Source organism: Microtus pennsylvanicus, chromosome 3, assembly GCF_037038515.1.
Source record: "Microtus pennsylvanicus isolate mMicPen1 chromosome 3, mMicPen1.hap1, whole genome shotgun sequence".
Lineage (NCBI taxonomy): Eukaryota > Metazoa > Chordata > Mammalia > Rodentia > Cricetidae > Microtus > Microtus pennsylvanicus.
Window position 1 is genome coordinate 62,747,947 of NC_134581.1, and position 22,723 is coordinate 62,770,669.

Below are 22,723 nucleotides of genomic sequence, written 5' to 3' on the forward strand. Positions count from 1 at the left end.
GTCTCTTTCCTGGAGCGCGGCAGCTGGCAGTGGATCAGCGGCTATTTTCACATCCAGCTTGAGTCCTGGGCTGAGGCTGCCTTGTACCTATTGTCTGACCCGGAAAGCCAACACTACTATGATCTGTGGAGAATGCTGAGGAGACCATGGAGACCAGAAATAAGGTGCCTGAAGCCAAGCTCTGTGCAAGACGGGAGGCCATGTTTCCCATCAATCCCCAATACCTTTTCATTTCTGGTACCCTTTCATTCAGGCTTAGGACTTCCAAGTGTCCTGGGAACAGAAAGACTGAAGCTCTCCTATGACACTACTTGGATATCCCGTCATGCCTGGCAGAGTTGATGATATGGTGTACAAATATAGTCAGAGGCAGGAAGTCATGAAGACTGGAGTCCCAGCTAGCTTGGGTTCTGGCCATGAGCATTCTGGATGACTCTAAGTGACTGGAAATCTCTCTGACCTCCACATTCTTCATCTATCCCATGCAGAGCATCTGTCTTGGCAAGGAGGCCCTGTGCAGCACTGAAATTTCTGAGTCACCGATGAGAGGAGAGAAAGACAGCATGAAACACAAAGAGAGACATGGGAGGAGGGCCATAGACTAGGGAGAAACAAAGGGCTCAAGAGTGGACCCAGAACTTTCAGCCTTACTAGAAAGGACCAAGCCAGCTTGACTGCTGTTTGGAGCTGGCCTGGCCTCTACACCTATCTACAGGACTTAGACTCTGGTAGCCAAGGGCTAGCAAGAATCTGGCACCTGCTCATGGCACGATATAGAACCAGACGGTCTAGATAGATCTGGACAGAGACAGATGTCATATAAACCAAATTCTGAGCAGACTCCATCCTGTGCTCTTAGAATACACCCCCCCTGGGGCAAGAAAACAGACCAGGGGCGTGCCCACAGGATGGGCAGCAGAGGGTGTGGAGCCTTTTGGCCTTCTGTCGTCAGGCCCCATCACCTCACTTCAGCCTCTTGGTGGCGTGATGTTTCACCACATGCGGTTCCACACAGGAGGACAGGGATTACTCACATCTCCCTGGCCACCCTGTCCCCACAGCAGAGCCCCATGGGTCCGTTGATAACTCCTGGATTGATGGTACTAGCCTCTCCTGATAGATCTCATTTAGATCCCTTAGCGATCTCAGTGTCGATTCTGCTAACTCCTGAACTGATGGGGGGGTGGGGATCACAGTTGGGCTGCACAACAGCTTCCCATCTTCCTAAATGCCGCTCATCCCACTGCTGACCAAGGATCAGGGTTCATCTCCACGGGGGTAATGAATGTCTTAGAGATCTTCTAGGAATGAAAACACTCTGCAGAGTTCATCTGTTTATTAACTTTCTGGGTAAGTAAAGGAGGAGAGTGGATAAAGAAGAGGAGGACCCAGCTAACCTAAGCAGGTAGCCCCTGAGAGCTCAGAACCATCCAAAGGGAGCAGGTGTTTCTGGAGACAGAGACACCTGCCCAAAGGCCCCCATAGGGCCATCGCCCCATGTGACTCCAGCCTGCAGTTCAGACAGTGCCACCCTGTCTGATCATGGTGGTGCCGAGGTCCTTCTTGAGAGGCTGGAAGTTGAAGAGGATGGGCTTCTCAGGCAACAGGAGGAGACTGAACTTGGTCCCCATATCAGAGAGACTTTGAACTTCAATTCTGAAGTTCTCCAGCACCTGAAGAAGAGGAGGTAGGCTTGAGGAATGGAAAGGAGGATTTGTCTCCCCTAGGTCACACCCACTTGACATCTCTACGCACAGGGTTGTTATGTTGAGTATGAGCTAAAGAACATGCCACAAATTATTCACTCTCACCACGTCTAAATGGGTCCTGCGTGCTCTGTTCCATGACTTTACCTTTGACCTTAACTAATATGTTCAGCAACGTCTCCCACTTCACCTCCTGAGTGTGGACAGATAGATAGATGCTCAAGGGACGTCAATGGATAGGTAAGAAGTAGGTTAGTCCAAATGAGGAGGCAGCTGGGAGTTGGGGTAGATTGGTGAGCCCTGAGGCTGCACTCCCTGGATTCTGAGATGGAGGGAGGAATGTTGATGACTTCCCAGGGTGCTGCCATGTCCCAGAGCCCCACTCACGTTGATGAGGAGGGTGGTCATCTCCAGCTCCGCAATCCGCCGGCCCAGACACTGTCTAATACCCCAGCCAAAGCCCAAGTACTTGAAGTGGGTGCTATTTTTGCTTTTTTCCAGCCAGCGAGTTGGGTCAAACTTGTCTGGGTTGGAGAAGTAGTTGGGTTCTCGGCCCATGGCATAGATAGACACCTGCACCAATGTCTAGGAGCAAGGTAACAAAATCTGAGTGGTTCCAGCTCCCCACCATTCCGAGTACAACCCTAACCCCAGCTTCCTTGGGACCCTGCTTCCAAGCCTAGCTTCCCAGCTATCCAAGACAGGACAGAGCAGGGCCTTCTGCCCACTGTGTAGCTTCAAACAGGACTCCTACCCCTCTGTGAACCTTGATGAAGGCTGAAGACACAAAGCTAAGGAAGAACCCATGGGGTTTTCCTATGCTGTTCTCAACCCTTGCCATACCTCAACCCAGAAATGCCAGCCAGGTTAGCCTTGTAGCCCTGAACTCCAGAATTCATTACCCATCATGCCCACTGCCACTACTGTTCACGCAAACTGAGATTGCCGCGTCTGAGTGCCCCACCAATGCCCCAGCATCAGGAAGAAAGGCCCAGAGAGAAGCCCCCATCACCACCATCTAGTTAGAATTGAAACCTGCTCCCTCCTCTCCTCTGTGTGACTAACAGAGCACCTGAGTCCTACCTTGGCAGGAATCTTGTAATTATGAAGCACCACATCACTTGCAAGATACCTCTGCAAGGTCACAGCGATGGGGTGGAGCCTGCAGAAAGAGGGCCCTCAGAGATAGATGGCCTCAGATCCTGGAACAGGGATGTATCCCCTACCCTGACTCCCACACCAACCTAGCATTGCAGTCCTCCCCCCCCCCCGACTACAGGGAGAAACTAAGGCAGGACTTGGTTCTAGTTCTCACTCCCCAGTCCTATTCACCCCTTCCACACTTCTCCCTTCCTATTTCTACTCTCCTCCACTAGCCCATCCCTGGAACCCTTCCCCAGGGGCTTGGGGATGGGGAGGCATGGGTTTGCTAGACTTGCCTCAGGGTCTCCTTGATGCTGGCTTTTAGAAGTGGGACCAACTGCACCATCTTGACCATATCGCCCTGGGCCTGGCGCCGGGCAGCCAGAACCTCTTCCCGCAGCATCTCCTGTACTTTCAAGTTGTGTGCCATCTCGTAAAAGATCCACAGCAGGGTCATGGATGTCTGGTAGAAATACAAAGATTGCAAAAGCCAGGAAGGCCCGTCACTTCAAGGTGACACAGTGTCTATGACCTACCTTAAAGAACTTCCCTGTCTTCTACTCTCAACCCCCCGTATCCAAGACCAGTTGCAAAACCTTTGAAAGAACAATGTTTAAGGTTTTCTTGGTGTCCAGGTAGGGAGCTTGTGATGGAGTGCTTGCCTAACATGCACAAGGTCTGGAGTTCAGTCCCCAGTACCATATAAACTGGGTGTGTTGGTACATTTGGGAGGCAGGATGTTATCCTCAGTTACACAAGTTCAAGGTCAGCCTGGGCTACCTGATACACTGGCTCAAAAATAGTTAATGCCAAGGGATGGATGTTCAGAGCAGGATTTGCCTCCGCCTTCATCCCGTGTGAACCCAGCTCTCTTTCATCTCCTAACCAATAGAGCTACACAGCCAATGTCCTCTTCCAGAGGGCTCCAGAAGCTTCCAGAAACCACATTTATACTTCTGTAAGGTTTGTCTACCCATGTCAAAGGCATCATGGCACAGGCCTTTAATCCCAACACTTGAGAGACAGAGCAGGCAGATCTCTGAGTTCAAGGTCAACAGAGTGAGTTCCAGGACAGCCAGGGCTACACAGAGAAACCCTGTCTCAAAAAGCAAAATGAAATAAAACAAAACAAAACAAATTTATCCACTGAAATGACCGTCATTCCTTTGGTGTCACTGAGAGACAACTGAGTCTCAGCATTAACCCCAATAACAGAAAACAAGACTCAACCATCCTTAAGCCAGACCACAGATCTGTTCTCCATCTTTGCTGCAGTTGGTGCAAAAGACGTACTGGGATTCACAATGTAACTTCAACGAGAAGCAGAGGCTGCAGCCGTTGGTCTTCCACTGGAGGCCTCAGTGACCCTGCTCAAGCCCCACAGTCTCAGACTCACCCAGGTCAGCAGACTAAGCAGACAGAGGCCTCAGCCTGGACCACACTCCCTCCTGGGGCAGAGGACGAGGATTGTAGACACATTGTCAAGGATCATATTTCTATCCAAAAGGTTTAAATATGCACACCTCTATCTTCCCAGCAGAGATAAAAGTGGAAACAATGTCAAGTTACTTCTTGGCTTTAAGTCCTGGCTCCTCAGAGCCTGCAGATGAAGTATGGAGGCTTCATGGACATGTGCCTGCTGCCCCGCTAGCATCTCTCCTATGACCTCTCCAATACAAGGCCAGTGCCCTAGTAACAGACACTGTAGACACTGAGGAATCTTCCCCAAGGCAGTTCCTAGAATTCCTTATCTACCCGGAAAGCAAATAGACTCCTTGAAAACACTGACCTCAGAGCCTCCAAGGCCAGCTACAGGGTAGATACCCAGGATAGCAGGCGAACAAGGTAGCTCATTCTACTCTGCTAACTGTGTGCCTCAGCCCAGCTGTTTAACCTCTCTGTGCCACTGTTCACCTATAAAGAAAAGATGACCGTGATAGACCCCACAGTGTCACGGGGCCTTGGTGTCTGTTGGGCAACAGGACACAGGATAAATTAAAAGGTTGGTATGTTTCAAGGGCGCAGGGTGGAGGATCCACGCCAGAACTTGGCCCCCACTGTCTCCATCCACATCACTGTCTTTTTGCAACCTTCAACTCTGAGTCAGATTCTTGCTCAACTCTGTTCTAAAAACATCATCTGATCACTCAAAGAACATCTGTAAAAGCTGGTACACAAGGTCAATTGGTCTTTGTTGGCCTGTGCTAACTCTTCTCTTTGAGGCTGAAGACACCAAAATAAGAATCATTTAGATGGTGTGGAGATGTCAAGAGTGGAACTTTGCAAGCAGATCACGTCATGATGATATTCCAATTACAGTTGGAATCAAAACTGCCTCCCTGTGAGGAATCTCATGATCAACACTGAACGCCATCCCCACAAACAATTCTCCTTTCAATTCTCCTAGTGGTCAGTAGCTGTGCATGCCTCTGCCATCTAGCCCTGTGACATATGACAGTCATGTTATCACCCTTCCTTCAGCCACAAATACACATGTCTTCATCTAAATTATTAATATCTCATAAGTGACTGCATTTGGATATGCCCTCTAAGGAGACTATGGGGTAAAGGGGAGACGTGGTGTAGGCTCTAGCCCAGGCACTGATATCCTAAGAAGAGGAAGAAGGCAAGACAGAAGTCATGAGGGATGCCCACATGTAGACACAAGGGAGATGGCCACCGTCAAGCCTCGGAATGAAGCAGTCCTGTTCGCACCTTGATATGGCTTATAGCTTCGAGCTGTGAGAGAATGTGTCCGTTGTCAAAGCCGCTCATCTACACTGTGCTGTTAATATGGCTTACGCTCCCAAGACAACAGTCTCCTGGGAGCTTAGTTCTCTGGGCTGAGAACACTAATTCCAGCACTTGGGAGCCAAAGCACAAGAACTGATGTGAGTTCAAGGACAGCCTGACCTATAGAGTGAATTCCCGACCCACTTACTCTACTTCAGAACTTATCTGAAACAGCAACGAAGAAAACCATAAAGGGTCTGGAAATGCAGCTCAGCTGGCAGAATGCTTGCCTACCATGCAAGAAGCCCTGGGTTTGGTCTCAGCACTGCATAAAATCAAACGCGGGGCAGGAGAGATGGCTCCACAACTAAGAGGATTCAATGTTTGGCAACCCTATGGTGGCTTACAACTGTAATGCCAGTTCCAAGGGACCCAACACCACCTTCTATCCTCCCCAGGCACCAGCACTCACTTGGTGCAGATATATATGCAGGCAAAACACTCATACATGTAAAAAATAATTTTTTAACAAATTGAACATGGTAATAGCAGTCCTGTAATCCCCAGATTCGGGGAGTAGGGGCAGAAGGATCAAGAGTTCAAAGTCAACCTTATCTACATAGTGTGTTCAAAGCCACCCTGGGCTACAGAAACCCCCATCTCAAAAACAACCAAAGTTCTATGCAGGAACTGAACCTGTTATTCCTTCTTTCTCACGGATGAGTCAGTCTCAGATCCTGCCCTATGGGTTGTGAAGAGTGTTTGGTTCCTGGTGTAGGAGGTCCTGTCTATATGTTGATTTATTGGTTAATGAATAAATCTGTTTTGGCCAGTGGCTTAACAGAATAGAGCTAGGTGGGAAAACTAAACTGAATGCTGGGAGAAAGTAGGCAGAGTCAGGGAGAAGCCCTGTAGCCCTGCCGGAGACAGACACCAGACAGAACTTTACCCAGTAAGCCACAGTCACGTGGCGATTCACAGATTAATGGAGATGGGTGAATTTAAGATATAAGAATTAGCCGGGCGATGGTGGCGCACGCCTTTAATCCCAGCACTCGGGAGGCAGAGGCAGGCGGATCTCTGTGAGTTCGAGACCAGCCTGGTCTACAGAGCTAGTTCCAGGACAGGCTCCAAAGCCACAGAGAAACCCTGTCTCGAAAAACCAAAAAAAAAAAAAAAAAAAAAAAAAAAAAAGATATAAGAATTAGTCAGAAATACACTTAAGCTATTGGCAAAACAATATTGTAAATAATATGGTTTCTGAGTGATTATTTCAGGTCTGGACAGTCGGGAACAAACAAGCAGCCTCCCCAAACAGGTTCATGGCAGGACTTTAATGTTACCCTTCTAAAAGACTACCATTTAGGGCCTGGCACCAAGAGAGAGAAGCATATCATGCATGTGTGCCCAGACCCTCGTATTAACAGCAGTGCTTCTGACAAGGCAGCTGGTGGGGAAGGAAGCATGTGGGCACCGGGAAGCCCATGCCAGGCCCTACAGCACTCACCGTGTCCACTCCTCCTGCCAGCATCTCCGTAATGTTGGCCTGGATGTTCTTGAAGGACATCTTGTTACCATTCAGGAGGCTATAGAGGACACCAGGGTACTGGTTGAAGTCTTGCTTGTGCCGTAACTCCCAGTAGAAGTTCTGAGTGTATTCATCAGCTGTAGAGCAGGAGGAGGAACAGAGTGAGGCTCCCTGTAGGTGGGAGGGTGGGAGGGGCTTGATAGTCCGGAACCCCTACCAGTAGGCAGCCATTTTACTAAGCCTCCATTCTTGTACTAACCCCTTCATATTTGTTTTGTCATTTAATTCTTTCCCTTAATTTTTTTCACTTCATGTGTGTTAATGTTTTGCCTGCACAGATGTCTGTGCACCATGTGTGTGCCATGTCCATAAAGGCCAGAGGAGGGTGCTGGATCATTGGGACTGGAATCACACACAGTTATAGGATACCATGTAGATTAGGAGTTGAACCAGAGTCCTCTGGGAGGGCAGCCAGCACTCTTAACAACCAAGCCAGTTTTCCAGCCCTTGTCATTTAATTCTTGATCTTCCCCACTGTGTGTGTGTGTGTGTGTGTGTGTGTGTGTGTGTGTGTGTGTGTGAGAGAGAGAGAGAGAGAGAGAGAGAGAGAGAGAGAGAGAGAGAGAGAGAGAGAGCCCATGTGTGCAGGTTCACATATGTATGTAGAGGTACCCTCAAGGACTTTGTTTCTTTGAGGTGGGGTCTCTCATTGGTCTGGAACTCACCTAGTGTCTAGGGTAGCTGGCCAGTGAACCCCAGGAAGCCACATGTCTCAGTCTCCCAGCACTGGGAGCTGTAGTACAAGCAAGCATTACTATGAGTCCTGGAAATTGAACTCAGGTCTTCACACTTGCAATCAAGCACTTTACTGAATGGGCAGAGTTTGTTGATTGCCCAAGCTTCTGTAGGGACTGATGGTCAAGGTGACATTTGATGTCCCCACACCCCAGGCAGTTTTATCCATCAACCTTCCCCTCTCAATAGGCCCTAGCTCTCCCCCTAAGCCTTCTGTCACTCAGACAACTATGGCGCAGACACCAGCCATCAACTCTATAGATAACGAGCAACTTTTTAAAAAGGGTTTTTTTTAAGGGCTTATTTTTTTTAAATGAAGTGTACACGTGTATTTGTCGTGTGTGTGTGTGTGTGTGTGTGTGTGTGTGTGTGTGTGTGTGTGTGTAGGCGCCTGTGGAGGACAGAAAAGCCCATCAAATCCCCTGGAGCTGGAGTTACAGGAAGTTGTGAGCCTCCTAATATGAGTCCTAGAATTCAAGCTCTCTAAGACCAGCAAGTGTCCTTAACTGCTGAGCCATGTCTCCACCCCCTAGTCATGAGACCTGTTAAGAAACACCATGGACATCTTTACTCCCCCTTCTCCAAAAAAAAAAAAAAAAACCCTCCAATAGTCAGCTTTCAGCCCTGACACTCATCCCTCTCACCAGAAGTTTCCTCAATGGGAAATTAGCACCCATTGACTAATCTTGAAACAAAGAGGCAACCTGAGGCCAGGGATTCAGCTAGATGCACTCTCTGTTTGGTGACCCCATTTTCTGATTATTGCCAGAGGAGTCCTCACCTTTATCAAAAATCACATCCCAGGCAGCCGCATGGTCCTTCCAGATCTTACTTCTGAAGAATCGAAAGAGTTCTGGAGGCAGGATGAGCATGGGGGCACTAGTGTTGAACATCTGGTAGACAGCATCGACGAACCGCTGGGATTCAGGGTCCACGATCTCCTCCAACATCCCCAGGCGCTCCCCAAACATGACACTGGTGACGGCTGCAGTGGGAGGCTGAGGCTGAAGACCCCCTTCCAACCTGGCTATATGAGAACCTCAGCTCCCAGAATTATCTCCACCCACGCCCACCACACGCAGGAGCTCTCCCTCATCCTCAGCTTCCTCCAATGAAGGAACGAAGAAATGGAGACCTGAACCCCGAAGGATGAAAGAAGGCACTCAGGTCCCTCATTGGGAGGCCCCGAAAAGGATGCTTTTGTGGGAAGCATGTACAGGATGAACTGAATCAGGACAAAACTGTCCAAGAGGGATTTCCCCTTGTAATTGACTGAATTCACTATGTCACACATGAGCTGAGAGACTTGGGATATCAGTCTGAGTTACCCAAGACTCAATCTTTTTAGAGCTAAAAGATCACAACCACCTTCAAATTTTCTCAACTATCACATGAAGAATTTGAATGCCAAGTTCATACCCAGGGTACCCCAAATCTCCTACAGGCCTCATATGACCTCCACTAAGCCACATGCATGCACTGTTGCCTGGTCTAAGCTGCCTGACTACCTTACCCAGTCGGAATACCTTCTAGGTGTCTGTCCACACCCAGCTCAGATCAACCATGAAGGCCTCCTCTGTCCTGCTCAACTTCAGAGGTCTGTTTCTAAGAGGGGGAGACTAGCAGCATGAAGGACCAGGCCAAGCTCTGGCTTTTGGAGGATGGTGGCATGGAAGATCTATGTTTGGGGGACCCCACAACATGAATGTCAGACGAGAGGAACCTGGCTACCTCCCGGGTGACAGACAGTAGAGCATATTCAAGAAGCCAACCCAGGCCGGGCAATGGTGGCACACGCCTTTAATCCCAGCACTCGGGAGGCAGAGGCAGGCGGATCTCTATGAGTTCCAAACCAGCCTGGTCTACAGAGCTAGTTCCAGGACAGGCTCCAAAGCCACAGAGAAACCCTGTCTCGAAAAAAAACCAAAAAAAAAAAAAAAAAAAAAGAAGCCAACCCATACAACTGCAAGCTGGCTCTTGGCCCCGACTCCCTCCAGCCAAGTGTAAGACCCTTACCCTCAAAGGAAAAGCGGAACAGGTCAGCACTGATGTCCCCTAAAAATTTTCCAGAGTTCTGCTCCTTGTTGCGCCTGTGCAAGACCTTGATGAAGTCTTGAGCTACACCTTCAATCAGGGGCATGAAGTTCTTGATGGCGTCGCGGGTCATCACCTCCTGGTTTAAGATAATTCGATCTTTCTTCCAAGCTTCTGACTTCCTGGGGAAATACACATCCACCTCATGGTCACAGAGTCCAGGCCTGGCAGAGGCACTGGATGGGCTCTCTAGTTTTCAGAGCCTGCACCATCACTGTCTCCCCCACTCCCCAATATTCACGGTTGTCTCTTGATCCCTCCCCGCACTCTCTGGCCTAGGAGAGGAGAATGGACCAGAGCTGGCAACAGAGAACAAAAGCTAACTGTCTTCCACACTGACAGCTGCCGCTGCCACCCACCACCAAGAACCCCAAACCCCGAAACGCTTATCTCCTTTGAAGTAACTCTGAGTTGTCTGAGTTGACCCCCCCTCTAAGCCCATCTTCCATGTATTCCTCTGCCTTCTGATCCTTACACAACCTTGCCATTGAAGACCCTTCTCGTTCATCTTTCTCATTCCCACACAGGTGAAGCCAACTGACCTTTTCTCCCCAAAGTATCTGAGAATTCACTACGTTGGGAACCCCAGCTACTCAGAATCATTTATAAAAACCTTGAGATTAGGATCTGAGCAGGTAAAGGTGTTTAGCACTAAGCCTGAAGATCTGAGCTCAAGTCCTGGGACCCACATGATATAAGGAGAGACATGACTCCCACAACATATTCTTAGACTACCACACATGTGCAATGGTGTGCTTGTGTCCACACACATACACATGTATGTACACACATAAATATAATTTTTATTTAAAATTTCAATTCATGACACACATAAAAATATCAACCTATGCAAAGCTCATTCCCTAATTTGGGAGTTGGCTTGTCTAAGAATGTTGTTGTGAGCTGCCAAGATGGCTTATGGCTCTTGCTCTTGTTCAGTTCCCAGCATTCCTGTAGAGCAACTCACAACCATGTACCATAACTCCAAAGGATCCAGTGTCCTCTCCTAGCCTTCAGGGGCACCTGTATACACATGGCATGCACTCACACAGACATACACACACATTCATGGATTTAAAAAATAAAAACTTTGGCGCAAAGAATGTTGTAAACTCAGGGCCCCAGCCTACCTTGTCCTCCCATGGACACCTTCACCACTTGGAGAGCTCCCTAGCCTGAGTCCCTGCCCCCTTTTTTGTGTATGGTTTTACTGAATCTAAATATACTCCTAAAAGATACTTTAAAAGTGTACAGTTATTTCCAGATTTTTAAAACACCTGTCAGACTTGGGGGCACTTGCCTTCTGTACTCAGTTTTACGTTTCGGAAGAGTTCTGTTGTGGACCCAAGTCCATACATGGTGACTGGTACGTGCTACCTTCTTGTCCACCACCCTCTCAACCAGCTAGGAAGCTTCCTGGTTTTTCTGTGTTTTCTAATGTTTTTTCACAGGAGAAGCATTCTAGTCCATGTCTCCTGGGGGAACTACTCTGTGGCATATGTCCCTAAAGTTAGAAACACTGCGTGGATCACAGTCATCGTGTCCCCTGGGAATAGTCAGTCTCAGGAGATAAGATCCAAGCACTGTCCACACAGAGGCCTGGTTTCTGCTCCCTCCACAGCTGACGAGAGAAGCAGCTACTCCAGAGAGCTCAGCTTCTCCAAGGCCTTGCCAGCCCTTGATCAAGTCATATTTAAATTTTTCAGTGATGATTGGTGTGGTGGTACATGTCTTTCATCTTTAAGGGAGGCAGAGACAGGCTGATGTCTGTGGGTTGGGGCCAACCTGGTCTACATAGCAACTTGTAGGAAGTTCTAGGCTATATAGAGGAAATGTGTGTGTGTGAGAGAGTGTGTGTGTTATATGAATATATATATATATATTCATATATATATGCATATATATATATGCATATATAGTTAGGATATCTGCAGCCTAGTCTCAGATCAACACATGACTGTCCAGTGGGTTTCCTCGGGGCAAAGCACACATGGAAATTGACTCTCACTAGTCCACGGGACAGCATACGAATTTGCAAAATTCATGCAGCTTACAGACTCTTTTCTCTCTCATTATATTATTGATTCTTTGGGTGTTTTTCAGTTTTACTTTGTCAGCCTCATGATACAACTGTAATTTTCTCTGGAAATTCTGCTCTTTCTCAAATATTTTCCTCTAAGATTCAGCAGGGGGCTAACATTTCTCAAGTCTCTTATCTGGAATTCCTAATCCTAGGAACTTTTCTGACCCAATGGAGATAGTTGAGTTCATATGAGAAAACACCACTTGGGACATTAACCATGTCTCACAGTTGTGGAGAGGAGAGTAAGGTATGCACACACAGAATAGGGAAAAAGTCTCAGGAATACACATAGTGCCTACTGTTGAGAGGAAGTTCCCTGAACACCAACCTTAGAATCATTGGTAGGATCTGGTATGCTCCAAGAGGAAAAGATACAATGCAAACTTTGGAATTGATGGATTCATCTTTACTATACACAGGAGCTCATATTGGTGGAAGAAGTATGGTATAGTGAGATGGGAAAAGGGAGCTTTATCAATGTCTGCCTCTTACAGAGATTGAGACATGGGACCCTCTTGTAGAAAGGGGAGTGTATAAAAGCATATCTTGCAGACATGAGAGAATTGTTTGGGTTTGAATATTGTTGTTCTTAAAGCACTGTACCTGTGTCTATCACTTTTTAACTTGGTAACCACAAGTAGCTGCCAGCTGACTTAAGCGCTGTGAGTGCAGGATGTGCCTGTCTCCATATTTAGTTAAGCTTGCAAAAATGCTGAGCTCTCTGTCTGGAATATGGTTATGTAGGGGGTGGGAAAGTGTATTTGGGGAAGCATAAGGGGGAACAATGGGGGCTTTCATAAAGACTACAATGTATTCCTTAAAGTATGATGTATTTCTTAAAGTCAAAAATAGGAGCCAATAATAAAGCTGCTCATGTAAGCCTGATAAGAAAAACTCTGTTAAGTAGAAATGAATATGGCTTGAACTATTCAGAGCCACTTGAGTTCAATCCATTTGGTGGTCAGAAGTTTTTCTTGTGCCAACGCCCCTTCCCCTCCTCAGGACCTGAACCAGAGCCAAGGCTCAACCCCAGCAATATATAAATACATTTTTCAACAAGCAGATTGGTAGAAAACAGTGTCTACATTTCACTGATGGATTTGCTGCTTCTCACAGCTCCTGCAGGCTGTCAGGACCCCACTTTATTTGCCACTGTGCTGCCAACACCTGGCACAAGGCCTGGTACTCAGCAGGTGCTTGATAAAGAGGCACTTCATGTCTAAAGCAATTAGTGAGAACTCAGAAAAGTCCTTCGCCACTCCTGAAGAACCTCAGCCTGACACCTCCCCGTAAGTCTGCAGCACAATTCCCTATCATCACCACCATCACCATCATCATCACCATCTTTTGCCTCATGGAGCAGGAAGATGAGAAGACCCACTCTCTCCCCCTCCAACACCCTCCATACACACAGGGTTCACTCAGAACTCACTTAAACAGGATCCCAACGGGCCTCTGGTAATACTGGTGATAGGCAAGCCAGGGGGGCAAAATGTATCGTTCTGGGTAGGGACCCTCGTGTAAAAACAGCAGTTCTGCGTCTTCAGGGTCCAGAATATAAACAGACTCCACGCTGCCAAGCTTCTCCCTGGAAAAGATGAGGGAGACTGATGTTGGAACTGGGTCAGCCTCGGATTCCTCTATGAAACGGAGACAGATGTGCCTTCAGTCTCATGGAACTGCTGAGGAGCCAAACGTGACACATATACCTATGCCCACTGTGACTCCTCCCACAGGACCACTTCATGAACACTATCCTGCCTCACACAGCATACCCCAGGAGCAGTCTAGCCCATCCCAAACCTTCCATTTGTAACCATGCCTACCCATGCCGAGTCTTCTTGTCCTGCTGGACTTGGAGCCATAGCACACTTCCATGTTACCCTGCAGTGAATGTCCTGCATCTCCCATGCTCCAGGCCAGCGGGCCCCTGTAGAACTGTAATTCAGTGTAGATACTGCCCTTCACGTAATACTTCAGGGCTGATGCGATGACTCAGTAACTAGGAGCCTATACCACTCTTTTTTAGAAGATTTATTTATTACATATGCAGTGTTCTGCCTGCAGGCCAGAAGAGATCACCAGATCTCATTATAGATGGTTGTGAGCCACCATGTGGTTGCAAGGAATTGAACTCAGGAGATCTGGAAGAGTAGCCACTGCTCTTAACCTCTGAGCCATTGCTCCAGTCCCAAGCCTATACCACTCTTGCTGGGTCCCCAGCACCCATGTTGGATAACTCCAGGAGACCCAACACCCCCTCCTGGCCTCTGAGGGCAACTGCACTTATGCGCACCTATCTCCCCACTACACACATTTACGCCTAATTAAATATCTAAGCTAAAGCTTTGTTTAAAGACAAAGATTTAGTTTGTAGACATGGTTACAAATGGAAGGTTTGGGACGGGGCTTGGCTGGTCCTGGGGTATGCTGTGTGAGGCAGGATAGTGTCCATGAAGTGGTCCCTCGGGAAGAGCTACAGTAGTCATAGGTATATGTGTCATGTTTGACTCTAAAGTTTGTTTAAAACTGCAGAAGAAGAAAAAAATCAAGTCCCAAGTATGGATGAAGCTGACAGGTGACAGGGCCCACAGAGCGCTTTGCAGTCAGTCCCCAGGAACACACAACTGTACGCATGACTGGGTGTCCTTCTAACAGTCAGTCCCCAGGAACACACAACTGTACACATGACCGGATGTCCTTCTAACAGTCAGTCCCCAGGAACACACAACTGTACGCATGACCGGGTGTCCTTCTAACAGTCAGTCCCCAGGAACACACAACTGTACACATGACCGGATGTCCTTCTAACAGTCAGTCCCCAGGAATACACAACTGTACACATGACCGGATGTCCTTCTAACAGTCAGTCCCCAGGAACACACAACTGTACACATGACCGGATGTCCTTCTAACAGTCAGTCCCCAGGAACACACAACTGTACACATGACCGGATGTCCTTCTAACAGTCAGTCCCCAGGAACACACAACTGTACACATGACCGGATGTCCTTCTAACAGTCAGTCCCCAGGAACACACAACTGTACACATGACCGGATGTCCTTCTAACAGTCAGTCCCCAGGAACACACAACTGTATGCATGACCGGGCGTCCTTCTAAGAGAAACAGATTCTAACAGAGACGTGAAAAAGAAAGACTCGGTGTCTAGGTGAGAAGACTGGTCTAAAGGCTGAGGAGAGTAATCCCAGAAGAAGCCAGTCTTCCGGATGCACCTTGATGTTACACAGGGTCTAACTCCCAGAGCTCTGAGGCAATACACTTGTGTGTGTAAGTCTCTCTCTCTCCCCCCCATTCCTCCCCCCACTATCTCTCTCTCTCTCTCTCACACACACACACACACACAAGCAACTACTAAAAGGCCACAGGAGAGTCTGCCTCTTGTTTACACCACCTTTTTCCTAAGAACAATCCACTGATTTATAAGAAAACAAATATCTATACACATAAGACACATGTTAGGTGTTTCTTCTCCCCCTTCCTGACACCCCTTCTTCCCTTCCCCTTCCTTTTCCCTTCCTCTCTATTCTTCCTCCCTCTTTCTCTTTCTCTCCTTCCCTCTTTCTAGCTGTCCTTCCTCTCCTCTCTCTCTCTCTCCCCTTCCTCTCCCCCCTTTATCCCTCTATCTCTGTCCTTCCATCTCTCGTTCCTCTCTCCTATCTCTGGCTCCTTCCCTCTTGACCATTTCATCACCCTACTTCAAGTCTCCCTCCCGTGTGTGTGTGTGTGTGTGTGTGTGTGTGTGTGTGTGTGTTCCTTATCTCCTAATTTCTCCCTCTTTCTCCTTCATCCTCCTCCTGGAATGCACAGCTTTTGTCTCAGAGTCTAAGCCCAGGCCCACCTTCACAAGCCATGGCCTTCCTCAGCTTGTTCACGGCCTCTAGAAAACACCCCTTCCGTGTTTTTCCAGCTTCCACTATCCAATCCCATATTTGCTATATCCTAAAAGGCCTTGAAATGCTGTCAGGATCATCAGCCTCACTTCTGAGACTTGAGCCCAAGGCGACGATCTGACATCAACAGAATACCTGAAAGACAGACACTCATCAGAACATTGTATCTAAGGGTGTGAGCTCAACGCTCACTTAAAGTCTGTCCTCAAAATGTAGCTGTCCATACACATGGTCTATTGTACTGCTATTTTAAATCGTTTTAAAGAGACAAAAGGAGCCGGGTAGTGGTGGCACACACCTTTAGTCCCAGCACTCGGGAGGAAGAGTCAGGCAGATCTCTGTGAGTTTGAGGCCAACCTAGTCTACAACCAGGGCAGGCTCCAAAGCTACACAGAGAAACCCTATCTTGAAAAACAAACAAACAAAAAATAAACCAAATAGAGGGACGAGAAAAACTATTGAATGCATTGGGGAAGCAACTCCACATGACACACACAGTAGTCAGTCTTCGTGGTACTAAAGGACCATATAGGTTAAGGACAGATGTGATTTCAATTATTCATTCATGCTTCCCTTATTTTCTCAGCCATTCTCCAAAGACTGCAAGGAGCCTTCATGGTATGGGGGTGAGGGGACCATGAGGGTGGTGCTTTGAGTCCCTCCCTTTTAGTGCTTGCTACCTTCCAGTCTATAAACTGTGGCATCACCCCGATGTGGAGCAAGGCGATGCACAAACTGGATTTCCAGTATTCGCTTAAGTCTGATGATCTACGACCTTGGTAAGTCCCTTCTCTTTCCAGAAAGTGGAGATATTGTGGGGGCGAGAACGCCAACTTCAAGGGACACAGCACAACACTCAGATGAAAGTGACTGCAAGAGCAGCTGATGGAATAAGGCATTCTGACTGGGGCAGCTTGAAAGCAGAGCTAAGGATCTTGTCATTTAGGATGAAATGCATCGCCCTCCATGCTCCCTGATGACTGTGGCACCGCCCATCTCTTGAAGTAGCTCCAAAAAGAAAAAGAAAAGAAAAGAAGAAAAAAAGCCCACAAGTAGCCTACAGACTTCTGACCACAAGTACTGTTAAGCGAGGATAGGCCACAGACCCTGAGATTTCAGAAGCCACGGACCACAAGGTCATTGCTCCTAGAAGATGCTTAGGAAACCAACTTGTGTGGAGTCACAAAGGGCCTGGAGCTGAGGTTGGCCCTGAAGCGGGGTGGGAGCTTAGCCAGTAGTCAGGGAACCTAAAGCTAGCTCCCCCCTGAAGGTAGAGAGAGCCAGCTGGTCTTTTTGTCTGGAGGACGGTAGGTGAAGGGGGCATTGGAGGTGTGTTTGCTCACAGCACTTCCTGCAAGGAACTGGGAAAGGAGAAAGCTGAAATCTTGGGGCCATAAATTGGGAGGGTCTATGCTTCTCTTACCACCATCCCTAGGCTTGAAGAAATGAAAGAACGTAGACACAAGTCTGAGACCCCAAGCAGAATGTTTGAGCCTGTCTGGGGCCCTGTGTCTCCCATATATCTGCCTCTGCCCTCTGCCAGGCTTACCTGTAAATGGGGCCGTACTTCTGGAAACTCTGTATTTGATGATAGTGGATTCTGTGTGTGCCATTCTTCTTCCAAAAGTGGTACAGGTTTAGCCAGCCATTGTCACTGGGGGAAGGGATCTCACTGAAAGGCCGAGGACTATTAGTAGAGATGCCAGCTTCCCCTCCAATGGCCAGCACTGGCCCCTGCCAGGTAGGGCTCAAGAAAGGTTGGCAGCCTTTGACCAGCACTGAGCGCAAGGAAAGTCCCTTGGCCAGCATACTGTACACACGACTGCCACTTCTTGCCGTGTGCCTGTCTCTACCCCTAACCTCCACACTTATAACCACTAGCTCAAGGCCGGGAGGGAAGCCAAGGGAGCGCTGACCTACCCCCTCCTCCTCCGGAGGGCTGGGCCCACACAGCCCCTCCCAAACTCAGAGAGTGAACTTTTCAACGCTCTATCTGATAGATCTGTAGTCGGGATAAGCAAACACAGGCAGAGGACTCCAGGCCTCTGACGTCAGCATCCACCCTATGGGCCCCCAAGATCACTACCCTCTAGATACCCTAAAAGGCAAGTTTGCTATCTCTACCTTCAGGGGAAGAAAAGGAGGCTTAAGCCTCCTGACTGACACTAGTTCCTTCTGGGCTCCAGGTCCTTTTCAGCACTTGGGTTTGTTCTCATTGCCCGCGGCTTTACAGGAAAAGGCCTTCTGCTGGATGCTAGGTAGAGTTCCGGTGCTGACGAACATCCTGGAAGATGAGCAGTAGCCTGAGGTCATAGGTCAGGAGGGACTGACCACACGGCCAGCTGTGGGACAGCAGGCCACTTTCTCGTGGCTCCAGGACTCACAAATGATTGATTATTAGCTGATGTTGAATAGTTCCCTAATTCTTGAAGTTCTACTTTTCTTTTTCTTCTTGCCAAACAAAACATATTCCATGTTCTCTGGACTAGCAAGTGTTGCTTTATTATTTCCATCTTGATTTTGAGATCCCGCCGCCTCAGTGTCCCGAGTCCTGGGCTTATCTGCATGCACCACTGCGCCAGAAATGCTCTTTCCTCTTTTGCTTTTGGAAACAGGATCTTACTATGTTACCTAACCTAGGCAACCCACCTTTCTCTTTGCTCCCAAGTACTAGGATTATAGGTGTGTATGCTCTACCACACCCAGCTCAGCACCCAGCTCGACATTTTCTTCCTTCAGGTCATGCTTACCTATGTCAAAACTCACTGAGCTACATACACCCTTGTTATTGATTTAAATAGGGTCTCACCACGTAGCCCTGGCTAGCCTAGAACTCGCTATGTAGATCAGGCTAACCTCAAACAGACAGAGATCTACCTGCCTCTGCCTCCTAAGTGCTGAGATGGAAGGCATGGTCACCAAGCCTAGCTCTTGGTTTGTTCAACTGTCTGCTTGTTTGTTGTTGTTGTTGTTTTAATTTTACTGAACGTTACTCCATGAAAAGGCTAATAAAAATTTGTGGGGTTTTTTCCTAACAGATTATTCTTCTTATGAAAAACAGGGTGTCTTTAAAAAGAAAACCCCAACTCATTGAGTTAAACCCAAGCTAAGTTTTGGTGGGGCTTTTGCTCTCCTTAGGTACCGTGAGAAGGAGAGTGGCTTGCCACTGTGGACAGAGGACATGCCTGCTAAGAAAATGCAGGAGACATCGGCTATAGTGATGCTTGCCTGGGAGACTCACAGTCAGCTGTGGCTATGAATTTGAGGCCAGTCTGGGCTATATGAAAGTCTATCTCAAAAAATGAGAGAGATTCAGGGTAGGAAGGGAGACAGAGAGGAATGTGAATGTGTACTGGGAGGGTAACTGGAATCCCGTGGCCCTGAAAAGCTCTGTGTTAGCATAGGGCAGGGAAGGGACAGAAGTTCATTACAGTGGGTCCTAGCAAAGACAACAGCCCTTCACGTTCCATCCTGCTGATTCAGGTTGGCAGCCACCTGACTCTCAACTTACTGGGCCAGTTAACACAGTCCTGGCTTTCATCAAAACAGCTGAGTGTTCTGGGCCAGGCTGTCTCAGTGTGAATTCCCATCCCTCTTCTCAGAAACTCACTGCCCTTCTTCTGAGAAAAATAAAGAAAGTCCAGGCTAGCAGGAAACAGAGGGAAATGAGAGGCCAGGTGGAGGTAGGAGGGAGCAGGTAAGGCAGGCTGGAGCTGGGGCAGGGGACAGAAGCAGCCAGGGCCCATGGAGGCAGGAGGACAGGATGCTTGCTGCGTGCAAGGTGTTTTGCATGGTTCTTCTTCATCCTCGCAGCGCCCTTACCAGGGAGGTTCAAAAACTTTGCCTGAGCTACAGAGGAGGAAACTGAGGTTCAGCCAAAATGGCCACTTGCCCAGAGTCACAATGCGAACTAGAAACCCAGTAGGGATTCAAATTCTAGTTGCTCCTGGTCGGGAACTTGACCCTCAAGCTTCCCATCACCATGTTGCTGAGAGCTGGACCTCGGATACAAGTAAGGGCAGTTGGTATTATGAGGGCTCACCCGGCAAACCAGAAACCACTGGCTGGGCAGCCTGATATCACAGAGTCATTTCTGTCAGCTCCCGTTATACGGGTGAGAAAAATGAGGCCTAGGAAGGGGCACATATCTACCATGGGTCACTAGAGTACAGCAGGGATCAGGTCTCTGCGTCCCCATAGAGACACAAGGGAACAATCAAGGGATGGGCCTTCCCGGCTGGTATCCTGTTTGAGCTCAGCCACCAATCATAGCAGCCTTCTGCTGAGGTTTCTTTCCAGTTGATTTTGGAGGCCAAGGCCGAGGAGGAGGAGGAGGATGTTTTAACCTCCTCTGGCCTTGGAGAGATTTGAAGCAACAGGAATTTCACCTTAAAACCTGATTCCTCATTATCCCTCATCCAGTTCCTCTGGGTCAGCATGGCTGACTCAGAGGATTCTGAGTCCAATGGTCAAGCCATGATAGATTGACTCCCAGACCTTGGCAGATCTGGCTCCCACAAGCTCTGCAGGTCAGCACCTCTTCCGCATGCTAGGCTTTCAACCCCTCCACCCACCAAACCAAACCCATACCTATCCTCCCAGTCCAGCCCAGCCCCTCCACACATCCGCACTCACTACCTTCCCAGAATGCACCCCTCAGTCACCAAGAGAGTTGTTAAATCAACAGAACTAAGCCCACCTGAAAAAAGTGTAGTCATCAGAAAACACACCTTCCATGTGCGATGCTGCGTGACAGCCCTCTACACTAGACCTGTTTCTTTTTTTTTTAATCTTTTTTATGCTTTATTTAACTTTATTTTATGTGCATTGGTGTGAAGGTGTCAGATCCCCTGCAACTGGATCTTCAGACAGTTGTGAGCTGCCATGTGGGTGCTGGGAATTGAACCCGGGTCCTCTGGAAGAGCAGTCAGTGCTCTTAACCACTGAGCCATATCTCCAGCCCCTAGACCTGTTTCTTACGGAAGAGCATGACTTCCCTTTCTTGTCTGCTGGAAAACAATCCATTAAAGCACACACGGGGGCAGGGAGATGACTCAGTTGGTGAAGTGCTTACCGCACAGGTGTGGAGACCCGAGTTCCAATCTCCAGCAACCATGTAAAAAAGCTGGGGGCCATCTGTGGGCGCCTGTAATCTTAGCACTGGGAAAACGGCAACAGGACAATTGCTGACACTTATGGTTCAGCCAGCTGCGCCGAATTGGTAAGCTCCAGGTTTGGTAAGTAACCCTGTCTCAAAAGCTAAAGTAAACAGTGATTGAGAAAGACATCTGATAAGGACGTCTGGCCTACAGAGAGAGAGAGAGAGAGAGAGAGAGAGAGAGAGAGAAAGGAGAAGGAGGAGGAGGAGGAGGAGGAGGAGGAGGAGGAGGAGGAGGAGGAGGAGGAGGAGGAGGAGGAGGGAGAGCAAGGACATGTACACAAACACACCAAATAAAAGACAGAGTAGATTGATAACTGCTTAAGGCTGGGGATTTGGAAGAATTTGGGGGTGATGCATAAAGAATATTGGGGGTTTTTTAGGTAGTGAAGATGAAAATGGTTTCCAGTTGATGGACCCGATGGCTGGAAAACTGTGGATATAAGAAAATCATTAAAGGGTCTGGAGAGACGTCTCAGAAGTTGAGAGCACTGATTTGATGCATGCTCACTGGAAGCTCACAGCCATCTGTAACTCCAGTCCCAAGGGATCCAGTGCCTTCTTCTGGCCTCTGAGGCCACCATGCACGAGCATGGAACACATACACTCATGTAGGTAAAATATTCACACACACAATAAAAATAACTAAATGGTTTTTTAAAGAAGAAAACCATCAGTTGTGTACTTTAAGGGAGTCTTGTTCTGAGCACGGAGGTGTGTCTCTGTAATCTGAGCACTAGGGAAGCTAAGGTAGGAGAATTACAAGTTCAAGGGTAGACTGGGCTGCATAGCGATAGGGTATCCTGGACAGTGAACGCTGTCTCAAGATGACAAAAAGCAAGAAGACGAACAGTAAATTGGATGATTTGTAAAGTCTGCCACTACAAGGCTGTCACCAAGCTGGCAAACACAAAGACCTGAGTCCTCCTTACCCTTCTCTTAACGTTTATCAGCTATGGGTCACAGGTGGCCATGACAATTGTCCTTACAAAACTACATGACCCACACGATTCCAATAACACTGGAATCATTTCCAACAAATTTAAAGCAGCCTTTTTTTTTTTTAAGCAGAAAAATGAGCACTTATCTTGAAGAGCTGTCACACTCCCTGAGGGAGCAACCGCTGCCCTACCAGCCACACACTAGCTGATAAAGCCAGGCTAGGGAGGGCTGTTTTGCATCACTAATGGCCTCGAGCCTGCAATGACGTCAGCCAGGAATAACTGTGGCGTGAGCTTCACAAAGAAAGGCCGTCATGCTAGAACAAAGGGAAGGGCCATCCAAGTGTGCTTCTAAAACCATCCCCTTTGTTTGCTGCTGCCCCATATTCCTGCCCAGCAAGGGAGTCTGGATTGCCAGGGCATTGGAGACGTTCAGATCCTGTCCTTGGCAGCTGCCGTGACCTAAGCTCAAGCCACAGACCCCCAGCCAGCTCCTCTGCTGTGGAGGTCACTCCTGAAGTGGCATAGGCTCACAGTTAGCATCACAGAGTGATCCTGAGGCTCAGTGTAGGTAGAAGAGACAGAAGGGGGAGTTTTCTGGAGGCTTCCTCTGGGAACGAGCATCCTC

General features: G+C 48.3%; 1 protein-coding gene across 1 annotated transcript; it reads right to left on the minus strand.

Annotated features, from left to right (window-relative positions):
- Positions 1-1,321: 1,321 nt before the first annotated feature.
- Positions 1,322-17,909, minus strand: Cyp11a1 (cytochrome P450 family 11 subfamily A member 1). Its single transcript, XM_075967778.1, has 9 exons — positions 17,546-17,909; positions 13,515-13,670; positions 9,922-10,121; positions 8,687-8,890; positions 7,090-7,247; positions 3,146-3,312; positions 2,790-2,868; positions 2,094-2,291; positions 1,322-1,673 (listed from the first exon to the last, which is right to left on the minus strand). The coding sequence occupies exons 1-9, from the start codon at positions 17,803-17,805 to the stop codon at positions 1,518-1,520; spliced, it is 1,578 nt and encodes a 525-aa protein (XP_075823893.1). The 5' UTR covers positions 17,806-17,909; the 3' UTR covers positions 1,322-1,517.
- Positions 17,910-22,723: the final 4,814 nt, after the last annotated feature.

Bases quoted from the DNA above. Each gene is read 5' to 3' on its own strand.
- Cyp11a1 (XM_075967778.1), bottom strand. From the start codon at position 17,805: ATGCTGGCCAAGGGACTTTCCTTGCGCTCAGTGCTGGTCAAAGGCTGC. The intron at 13,671-17,545 runs GTAAGCCTGGCA...CATCTTTTCCAG, and splicing joins AAGTACGGCCCCATTTACAG to GGAGAAGCTTGGCAGCGTGG. The intron at 7,248-8,686 runs GTGAGGACTCCT...CCTGCTCTACAG, and splicing joins GGATGTGATTTTTGATAAAG to CTGATGAATACACTCAGAAC.